Source organism: Gouania willdenowi, chromosome 21, assembly GCF_900634775.1.
Source record: "Gouania willdenowi chromosome 21, fGouWil2.1, whole genome shotgun sequence".
Classification (NCBI taxonomy): Eukaryota; Metazoa; Chordata; class Actinopteri; order Blenniiformes; family Gobiesocidae; genus Gouania; species Gouania willdenowi.
Genome location: NC_041064.1, coordinates 32,774,921 through 32,786,772, shown reverse-complemented (window position 1 = coordinate 32,786,772; position 11,852 = coordinate 32,774,921). Strand labels below are relative to the sequence as shown.

General features: G+C 36.4%; 1 protein-coding gene across 1 annotated transcript in view; it reads right to left on the bottom strand.

The window, feature by feature from the left end:
- Positions 1–227: 227 nt before the first annotated feature.
- Positions 228–11,852, bottom strand: part of tnfsf11 (TNF superfamily member 11) — a 28,127-nt gene continuing 16,502 nt past the window's right edge. The window contains exons 3-4 of the mRNA XM_028436858.1: positions 6,215–6,341; positions 228–2,672 (exon numbers count right to left, since the gene is read on the bottom strand). Of these exons, the coding sequence (XP_028292659.1) occupies positions 2,245–2,672; positions 6,215–6,341 (555 nt within the window). The 3' untranslated portion in view covers positions 228–2,244. The remainder of the gene's footprint in view (positions 2,673–6,214; positions 6,342–11,852) is intronic.

Genomic DNA, 11,852 nt, shown 5'->3' with positions numbered 1-11,852 from the left:
CTCAGTTTGTACAAATTATATAAATTTCTCTTAATCAGAGGTCTACCCCCAATCGTGGTCCGATTCGTGCATGCCTCAGACGTTTCATACACCACAGGAACTAATAAATTAGACAATTTCTTACATCATAAAGAACTAAAAATCAATAATGCTGGTGTCAACTTACAAGAAGCTGTTGCTTTGCATTAGTGTTAGATTTTAAACCATAAATCATGAAACCCTATATCATTTTTATTATAATTGTTATTTTCTTTTTACGTCTTTATATAACAAACTATCTATTTAGAATAGGGTTGATGTTTTATTCAGTTAAATGCATGGGTTTTTTTTTCTTTTCATATAAATCTTAAATATTTATCACAATAGAAATAAATCTCAAGCTTTTAATCACAAAATTGTATACATTTCTCTTAATCAGAGGTCGACCTCCATTCCTGGTCCTATTAGATGTTTGATACACCAGGAACTAATGAATTAAACCAAAGTTGAAAATAAAATCACTATAAATCATGAAAAAAAAAAAAAAAAACTTTTTACAAAGCTCAGTTTAACTTTTCCTTATAAATTTTGTATCAAAAATAGTTGCCGATTGTTGGCAAGTTTTCCACTCCTGTCCAGTAGGTGGCAGTAATTCAATTAAAGATGGTTGACAATCAACTATTTACTTTGTAAACATACTAAACTGTGTAGCTACAGTGTGTCAAAAGCCACAAACCCGAGAAAACATTTATAAAAAAATATGTATGCTAACAATTTTTCAAAACACTCCACGTTAAGAGAATCTATGAACACAACTGGATCTAAAGTTTAAATGGTTTAAATGAAGTGTTGGAACTGGAGCAGACGCCAGTTGGAAACCACTTTGTAAAGGCAGCAGAGCCAAAAAAACATATTCTCCTACTAAATCTTCACGGACACTACCACAAATAGTTCTTTACACCTACACAATGACACAACACAGAATTATGGATAATGGTTCTCATTTTCAGATATTTAAATAAACTTTCCAGTTAAACGGGCCTGAATTGATGATTTAGTTCTGTTCTAATTTGCACATTTAGTAATTTCACAGGAAACAATCAATGTTGTTATTTATCTAGTACCGGTTCTTTAAAAAAAAAAAAAAAATTCTACAAATTAAATTAGCCTCAATTTGACATTTTATTACCTGAATTTATTGGTTTAACTGACAATTTAAATAATTGAATTAATGTTATTACGTTATTAACTGTATAACATTGTATTGCTTTCTTTCTTTATCAGTCCATGTTTTCAACAGCGGTGTCTGAGGAGTTAGAGAAGTGGACAAGTAAGTGGAGGGTTGCAGGTTTTAATCCCACTCTGGCCACCACTGAATGCTCACAACTCCTCAGGTGCAGATAGAGGATTTAAAATCATTTATCTCAATTCTCTATCTAATATTCTAAATTCTGGAGGTACTTGTGTATGTTTTGGACAAATAAACATCTTCTTCTGACTATAACTCTGAAGACTGTTGATATTTAGTTGTAGAATGTTTACTGGGTTGTATTCCCCATGTTTGGTCAGTAACTATAAAAGAGTCCTATTCCCACCTCTCTGTTCTAGGAACCAATGACTGACTAACATTTCTGTTGATCCAGGAATGCAAAAAATAGCAACACAAGTATCCCACTAGTTTAAACGACATTATGAACCGGTTCAGTTTGAATCAGTCTGGTTTAGGTCCTTATTTTCCCAGTTCCTCATTAGCCGCCTTGTTCACACTTCTAAAGACCTTTAGGAAAAGGTTTCTTCTTTCTGCCGTCCTCTTAATTCTATCCTGTGAAAAATGGAACTAAGTGCAAGCAGATGCTCGGCCCGCGTCTCCTTCCAACACTCAGAGCAGACAAATCCTTTGGCGCTACTCTCCCTGCCAGCAAGTGTTCTCGCTCCGCTGCTCAACTGTGGTTTGTTTAATTAGTGCATAAACACATGTCATCTCCGAAGTCTAAATGTTGTAATCTGAACTGGAAAGCAGTGAGATTTCCCAACACAAACCGCAGTGCTTCAAAACACACAGCCGATAAATCTCCAGTGCAGCTATAAGCCTTGTGTCTGTTTTGCTGGAAGTCGAAAGACGTGGTTTACGGATGTAAAACAAAATAACACACACGAACAATGAAAACACACTTCTGTGGATAGATCAACAATATAAATCACAAACAGTGGTTCTTTGGCATATCAAATGTTCAGTAGCATGTCCGCTCCTCACGAGTCGAAGGTTCAGTTACCCAACTTTATGGCGCCGAAGTACGTCCCTTCTCCTTCGGGGTCGAGCATCCACGCGTTAGAAACGTTGACAAACAGAGCATCGCCCTCGGCTAGCCGCACGCCGCGGCCCTGTTGGGCGCAGTACATGTTGTAGCTGGTGTCGTTCCAGCGCATGGTGCTGCCCGTCTTCATCAGCAGCGCCGCCTTGCTGTTCTGCCGGATGTTCTCATGGTAGACGTACTGAATGAGCTGCGTGTTGCTGACGTCCACTGGGGGCGCAGGGTCCTCCGGACCGTGCCGGTAGTACCGGAAGCAGGTTTTGGCGTACACGTAGTAGAAACCCGACTCCATCACCAGGAGCTTCCCCTTCTGGTAGCCCATTCGGTGACGATGTCCTTGAACCTCGTCCCAGTCGATCGTGATGGCCTTCGGTTCTCCTTCTGTGAGAAAACACGCAAAAGCTAGGATTGAAAAGAACTTTTCTCCATCTTGAGTCTTTTATACTCATGCATGATCAGGGTTGGGGTCAATTACATTTTTTATTTACAATTACGTCTTTAATTATCCATGTTCAATTACAAAGACCAGCAGTTTTTTCCAATTACAAGTAAATTACAATTAATCAATAAATAACCTCATAAAAGTTAACCTTCTTGTGTTAGTTTTCTGTTAGCATCTCTTATGATAACAGGTCCTAAATCAGCTGTAAAATACACTAAAAACAAATATCTATCATCTCATTTCTTTCCTATCTATTGATTACATTGTTAGACATCCTAATAATGAGACTTTATTGTGTCAGTATACCCCTAGATTGAAATAGCTTTTTAATGGTAAAATGTGGAAAAGCTTGATGTAAAAGATAATTTAATAATTGTTAACTACATATGTGTAGAACTGTACATAGAACTGGAACATGGTTGCCCAGTTTTGAGTTAAATTATAAAAAAAAATCTTTTATAGAATTTTCATGGCAATTATCAAGAAAATGATCTAAACTCAATTACAATTTAATTATAGGAATGTCAACAGCAACATATTTTTTTAAATTACAATTATAAATACGCCGTAATTGTAATAAATGATCAATTACGCGATTACAATTATAATTGACCCCTGTGCACGATATCATCGGCATTGGCTTTAGAAATGTAGTATCGGTCATTGGCAAATTCACCGATATAATTAACTGATAAAATAACAGGCTTGGCTTTGTTGACCAATCCATAAACATCATAAACGTAGACGCCTCATCGCCCACGGAGAGGGCGTGACTAAGTGCTGCCATATGGTGTCTTCAGAGCAGAGGCACTGAATGATTTATTTGATATTTCCCTCATTCATTATAAAAATACAGTTTTTTCCACTCAGGTCAGTAGATAGGTAGTAACTGTTCAAACAGGATAGACTGCCAGTATCTTCATTGTTTGGTTTGAAAACAATACTCATGAATAAATATGACATAGGCAAGGCAAGGTGTTTTTCTTAGTATGCTTCTTACAGAAACTAGGTGATTTCTGCAATTACAGTAGGTGTGAAAGGAAAAAATATAATTATCAGTCATCAGACATATTATAATAATATTGTGCATCGCTCTTTAAAGTACTAGCAGTGGCCTATCGTTCTATCATTCTATAGTTTCATATAAGCACAGGTATACACACAAACTGCAGAACGTGTAGGCAGAGGCTTACCTTTTACAATGCGAAGAAGATTAAAAAAAACAAAAAAAAAAAAAAAAAAACGGTTAGGATGAATTAAATGTTGACATTCGCCAGTGATTTATTAATTTTCCACTTAATTTAAACAATTTTGAGTTTTTCAAATACACATTTCTGAATTTTTACATTTCCTGTTCTTAAATGAAGGTGAGACGCTGAAAGATTTAATCAAACAATCTCTAATAAACTGAGATGCATGCTTGGAAGATAGTAACATAGAGAGAACCTGCAACTTGCTCTAACACTTTTATAATATGTCTTGACTTTTCGTTATTTAGATCGGGGGGGGGGTGCACTTTAGCAACAGGCAATCTACTTTTGAAACACCCGAGTCATCAGGATCTAGAAAAATCAGATATACTGTACGTCACATGTGGGCAAAAAAAATAAATCTGAATTGACCTGCAGTGTGTGTTTGTCAAATGAAGCCACAGTTATTAGTCACAGCAGACAAACAACACACAGTTGTTTTCATTGAAAGGATGTGGTTAAATTGAAATCATTTAACTTTAATAAGCATTAAACTTTGTGAATTAGTGTTTATTTCAGTAAAAGGTGGGATTTAAAAAGTGGAAACACTCAGAAACAGCAGAAATGATTATTTGATCTGAGGGCCATATTATTAACAGTCATGACAATCCATCTGAGCATTAATACAGTAAAGACACAGGGTTTATGTATTTTTGTTGTTTGTTTTTAGAGTACTGTATTTTCCGGCTTAATTTTTATGTTTCTTTTGTCATCTTTTATGTATTTTTGTTGTAATTTTGTGTGTTTTTGTTGTCATTTCATGTGTATTATTGTTGCATTTTGTGGGTTTTTCTGGCATTTTATGCATTTTCTGTCATTTGAGGGCCTTGTGGAGTAATATTTGTGATCCTTTTATGTAACATTTATGTAAGTTTGTGAATTTACTTTGAGAGCCACACAATTTTAGGCCCCCATGTCACAAGTTGTCTGCTTTAGATGGTTTTTAGGTTAATCCTGATGATGTGGTTGTCATAAGTCATTCAGAAAGTATAATTACTCATTCTTGTGTTAAAATCTGGCCTAATTGGAATTATTTCCACAATGCTGGAGTATTATAGCCTCTGGAGATAAACATCTGTGAAAAATCAATGGCACAAATCGACCTAAACTCTTTAAAAAAATAAAATAAATACTGGGAACTAAAGTAGGAACTGAACTGTCTTTTTGCATACGGTTTCACCTCTTTATCCTGAATTATTTGACTTTGACTCATTCATGTTTTTCCCACATACTTAGAGGCTCAGTTTTTCCATTTCAAAATGTCCTCAATTCCGTTTCAGAGTTCACTTATTTCTGTGTCAGTTTATACATTTGTTACAACGATTTTCCTTAATCAATCAGATGTCATTGCAGGCTAATAAACTTTCTGAAGTCCTGCCAAAACTTTTTAATATGATTATTGGAGTTAACTACTGTCACATTAGGCCCCCCATTTTACAGTGTAATGTGTGTTATTGTCCCAAAATATGTGGTGAGGATTTAGTCTGTGTCATATATATATATATATATATATATATATATATATATATATATATATTTCCATTTCAGAAGGTGAAGTTCATCATATTACATCCAAATTTTCCACGAGAATTGACATTTTTGTCTCTCTGAACACCCGTTTACAAAAACAAATTGCATGTGAATGAGTGACATTCTCCCAAAACATGCATGTGAGGCATTATTTAGTGTCAGATTGCAACTTGCACTTGATTTTGTTTGAAATAAAAATAAAGTAAAAATAAATCTGCGATGGACTGGCGCCCTGTCCAGGGTGTATACTGCCACCTAGCATCAGATGACAGCTGGGATTGGCACCAGCAAACGCCCACGGCCTTGAAAAGAAGCAAGTGGGTTGGAAAATGGATGGATTAATAATACAAATATTGCCATTTCTGTTTCAGAAAGGGAATTCAATTTTTTCCATTCATTTTCCATAATCATGGAAAATACTGTGTACTCTCTACCTGTACTTTTATTATTTATTCAATAGTGAGAAGAGAAGCCGTTGTTAATTAAAGTCTAATAATGCGTGTGACAGATTCAGGGGTGTAAAAATGCTTAAAAAATAAAAATTAATCTTCAATATTTTTCAAGATCTAACCGTCCAACATGTATATCAAATAACAATAGCCCTTTTTGTTTGTAAACATATCAGGTTATATTCATATTCACAGAGAATACAAAGGTCACAAAGGCTGATAGAATAAAACACGCCGCGTTCCCACACTCACTCTTTGGGTATTCCTGTCGGGTTCGGATCGGCAAATGGGCAGACGGAAGGTTTTCTTTGGAATTTTTGCACCGTCTGGGTTTCCTCGTGTCTCTCAGTGCGTCCAACACTGGCTCAGTCTGAACCTCCTGCAGAGAGGAAGAAACACATTAACCAACCGCTGCCGAGAGTCCTAAAGCAACATCTGCAGACGCTTTGTTCTGCCTTTAAGTGGGATCATTTGTTTGGTTTGGTAACTGAGCATAGGAAGGCCTCAGCTTGAGTTATGAGAACTAACAAGTAGACATGAGAACGACAATAAAGTTTCACAAAATGACAAAAAAAAGACGAATAAAACAAAACAAAAAAAAAAAAAGTTTCCATATCCATCAGCTGAAAAGATGCCACCAATTGATGGCGTTTGGAAGGAATATGTAACAGCTGCTGCACAGATTGTCAGAAAAAAATGTTGAGGAGACCCGAGTCTGGTTCTGCTGGAGGTCTTTTCCTGTATTATACAACGAGAAATGGGTATAGCCTACACACAAACGTACCCATGTTGTATCCATTATGTATGATCACTATGTACTTTGGAGACTGCCAACATTTAAATGGCCATAACTTCAAATAATATTTGATTTCAGTGTGCGTGACATCATTGGAAAACTTACAAGACAGATTCTGTAAATAACACGGAACGCCCCCTGGATGACTTGTTCATGGTTTTCCTATACTGCGTCAAATTTGTTATATTATAAGGACATGATGGGAGTGACTAGAATACTAGAGAGCACCCTAAACCCTTTAATTAGGAGTTAAAGAATGCATTGTTTCTGTTTGTTAACATCATTTTTACCTAAACCCACTGAACGCAGACAAGAAAAACACTAATATTCAGTTCCAACCCAATACTAAGTACATAAACAACAAAGCAAAAAAAAAAAACACTAAAAAAAATTCTATCAGGTATTTAACTTGCAACCCGAGGCGACATGTTCATCAACTGATCCCAAATGTCTGAGGGTGATTAGAGTTGAAATCGGGCCTCAGGAGTTCAGCTGACATGGCACAAACATGTCCGAACCCAAATGAAACCGTCTTTTGAAACCCGAACCCGTTACAGCCCAACACTATTGAAATGTGTGACAGAAGACATTTAAAGAACGAGTCGTTTCTGTTTGACATCTTTTTCTCACTTTTCAGAGGCCAGCCTTTGATTCACTTCATCAGCATCTACTTGTGGATCTTTCAGGTGCTAATCGAATAGCATCACTTTACCGCTCATTCACCGCACAGCGACCAAGCCTGAGCCGAGCCTGTGTAAAATACAGACCCATCTGTCTGGTTAACTTCAAGATGTAATAACTACATTAGCTGATTGATTTATAATAATAGTAGAGATGCATGATACTTGATTTTTGGCTGATAACTGATACCGATATTTTTTTCCCTTACACCTAATTGCAGAGATCATCTAGATTCTGTAGTGGAATTAACAAAATGATTCTGCAGACCCTCTATTACGTTGGCCCACTGGAAAAGGCAGATATAAGAAAAATACTTCAATTTAGATCAATAAAACACATATTTATTCATGATTAATAGTTTTTATACCAAACAATGAAGATTGGGTTCCAGGGTAGCTTCAGCATCTTCTCGGATGTTTTAGAAGGTGTGGATGTTCCCCAACTCCAAAGCCCACTTTTTCCTACAGGCACATGTTCAGGTAATTTTCACCCTGCAATAGTCATACAGTAGTCCCTCGTTTATCCAGCTAGCACTGAGCTAGGGTAGCATTAGCGGCTAATCACACCGGCTTTTTTCACTGGAGGTTTGTGAGAGGAGAAAAAAAAGCGCAGCTCCTCGCTTTAGCAGGCAGTGAAACTCACCGAGTTGGATGTGAACGCAGCATTAGCCAAGGAGACGATGCCTTCACCAAGGAAACCTCAAATGCCCAGTAATGGGTGGACCAAAGAGCAAACACCAAGTTTCCAGTTTCAGTTTTTGTTCTTACAATCCTAATTTTTCCACAGAGCGGAAGGTTATGTTTTACCCTGCGTTTATCTGTTAGCAAGATAAGTTGAAAAGTTATGAACGGATTTGGATGAAATTTTCAGGACAATTGATAAATGGGAAAAGGAACAGGTGATTACATTTTGATGATGTTCTGGCTACCAAAAGAATAATATATATATATATATATATATATATATATATATATATATATATATATATATATATATATATATCCCATTCATTTTCCCATCCACACTGTGAAACTTCTGTAGAATTCTGACATCGTCACTGTTGATGATGTCATCAGTCCTACCCTACAATGATGACACTGGTACATTAGAACATGTTTGATATCAACATTCGACACAAGCTTCGTAGCTTCGGTACATCTCATATCATCACTACTATACTGCTCTGACTACTTAAACTAAGCAAGACCACAACACCGTTATGGCCAAGAGACCCGACTCTCCTCCACCATCTTCACCAAGCTCCCAAGAACAAACATTCCAGAGTAGACTGAAATTCGAGAAAAATTCATGCTTATTGTGGTAAGATATGCCTTATTTTAATGCTAACACTAGGCTACTGCTAACACTAGGCTACTGCTAACGCTAGGCTAATTCTAACCTAATGCAGTGCAACGCAAGCCAGCACCTGCATCCTCACTTGCAATTTCTTCAGGAAATGCAAGTATATATATTGCCTTTTCACAAGATCCACAATATCCAAGCTTTTTGTCAGAGCTATATATGGGGAAAAATCTAACTATGGAAATGGGTAAATTTAGTGAATAATTCTACTTTGTGATCGTTGAGCATCTCTTATCTCAGTCTGCTCCACACACATAAGATGGCTGAGTAAGTCACGCCTCTCTGCAGGTAATGAGGCTTCTACATATATATATGATGCCTATGGATTGTTCAAGGAAGCAAAGCCTGTTATCTTATTGGTTAATTATACCACTGGAATGGCCGAGGTCTGATACCTAATACTAATTCCAATATAGCCAACTTTAATAATAGTCTTTAGTAAAGGTGGGATGATATATCGTGCAACAAGATAAAGTATTTTTCGTCGAGGGGGGGATTGTTATGGTGAGTAGATTTGTATAAGAATGTCCAGAATAAAAGTCAAATAAAGGCATTGCGATTTTTACAACTGCAATTTTTTTTGGTCTTTTTACCTTTCCAAAAATACTGTATCGTATTTTTATTGCGAGGCCATTATCGTCTATTCTATCGTATTGTGAACTCAGTGTATGGGCCTACCCTGACTATTTAGCAGAAGCCACCAATGTGTATAAAATGAAAATACCAACAAAGGTATTCTTATTTGTCTTATTTGTCTATTTCCTCGTGTCCTAATTCACGAGCTGCATTGAAAATATACGACGAGTACAGCTGAGCAAACTCCTCGACTTGTTGCTGAACCGCACACACATATCCTTCAACATGTCATTATGTTGAGAAACGGTGGTTTGTGTGAAGCTTCGCTGGAACCAAAGTCTTCTCTCACCAAGCTCGGCCACCAAAGCAGATCGTCTCCCTCGCAGAAGATAAACAAAATAAATAAACACTGAACGTCCGACCACCACAGGCTCCGCCCACACATCAAAGACCTCTGGTTCCCAGGGACGTTGCCCTTGCACCTCATAAAACGCCCCTGACGCTCTGTGGGAAACGGCACAATGAGCTGGCTGGGTGGTTTTAATGTGCGCAGATCGTGAGGGACACCAACACAAATACACACTTTCAAAGGAAACCGAACCCTTTCCTGTTGTTTTACTTTCTACAGGATCTTCAGCTCTGAGCCAAAAACAGAGAAAAAGAAGTAGGAATATTCAGCCTATCAATCCCATTGATCAGCCAAAGCATTAGCTTGGTGGTTTAGCTTCAGGACAACAGGCTGCCATCCAAACTGTGGGAAAACTTTCAATCTCTGTGGGATAGAAATGTACATTCATCTTATCAAATCTCATCGTAGATTATCATATCCTATCTCATCTTGTGTGTAAGAAATACTTTGATTACTTTTTCATTGAGGTTGAACGATATAGGATTTTAAAAGGCCGATGCAGATACCAATTTAAAAAAAAAAAATTCAGTCGATGGCCGATATATATTTTTTTAAAGCACATTGATTATGAAAGACAATTGAAACACTCATATGATATAAATATATATATATATATATATATATATATATATATATATATATATATATATATATATATATATATATATATATATATATATTAGAAAATAAACTAAATACACCAATAGAACTCTTAACATTTATTGAACTTTTTAAAAATACAAAGTAAAACAAAAATCTTTTTTTTTTCCTTTAATGGCTACTCTAAAGTGCTTAAAAAAATTTAAAAAAAATAAATCGGCCGATGGCCGATATTGAAAAAAGTTAATATATCGGTCGGCCTCTACTTTTTCATCATTTTTTTCATACAATGTTTATCACTTCTTAAGTCCATCACGAATATCCCTCATTAAGGGGAGAAACTGCTCTCAGTTTTGCTGTTAGTGTACATGTTTAAAGGGATCCTGGACTGGTATTACAAACACCAAATCTTTGAAATGTACTTATTAGAAGATCTATGCCGAACACAATATTATGCACCATATTCATTTTGCCTTTACAGTTTTAGAGCCTGTGTTCCACCATCTTGAAATCACGTGATTGATGATGTCACATGACCCCACTGCATGTAAACATCCCATTGTTTCCCATTGAGTGAAGCATTCAGCCTGATTTTTAGATCATTTAGCCAATTTGTTTTGGTCAAAATGCCAATTTGTTCTGCTTTTGGTTGCTCTAAATAATAAGGAAAAGTTAAAGATGTTGATGTAACCCTCTTTTGTTTACCAAACGAGTGTACAAACTGTTGTGACCCACAAAAAAGTTTGATCGCAGGAGGCAACAGTTCCAACTCTGTGGTTTTGTGGTAGACAATGGAGCAGAGAAGAAGTGCTCTCCTAAGGGACCTTTACTCTCCCTTGAACAGTCCGTGGCTGAATCTTTCACTTTTCCTGATTATTTAGAGCAACCAAATGATCTAAAAAACAGGCTGAATGTTTCACTCAATGGGATGTTTACAGGCAGTGGGGCCGTGTGACATCATCAATCACGTGATTTCAAGATGGCGGAACACAGGCTCTAAAACAGTAGTCACAAAAGATCCCTTCAAATGCTGATCATTATCCCATGTGACACGTGACAGCAGAGGCATGCTTTACAGTTGCAATCAGGGTTTATTTAATCTAAACATGAATTAAGATATGATAAGATAAGACACACTAAAACATGCTAAGATCCACTAAAATGATAAGATCCATTACTTTAACTATGTTTGTATAAGATAAAAAATGATAAGAACCACAAGATAAGATATGATAGCGGAAGTGGAAATACTGCTCTGCTGCAAAAATAAACCCTTTTCATATAAAAGTACAGAATCTTTGACAGAACTTTCATTGTCGATAGAAATAGCCAAAAATGATTTTTTCCTCCTGGACGCAGTGGTCCTGAATGTATATGTCATGATCTGACAGAGTCTAATTGTTTACTTTATTATTCTTTAAGATTGATGAACTTTCCTACGAGAAGCAAATTCCTTTAAGATTCCT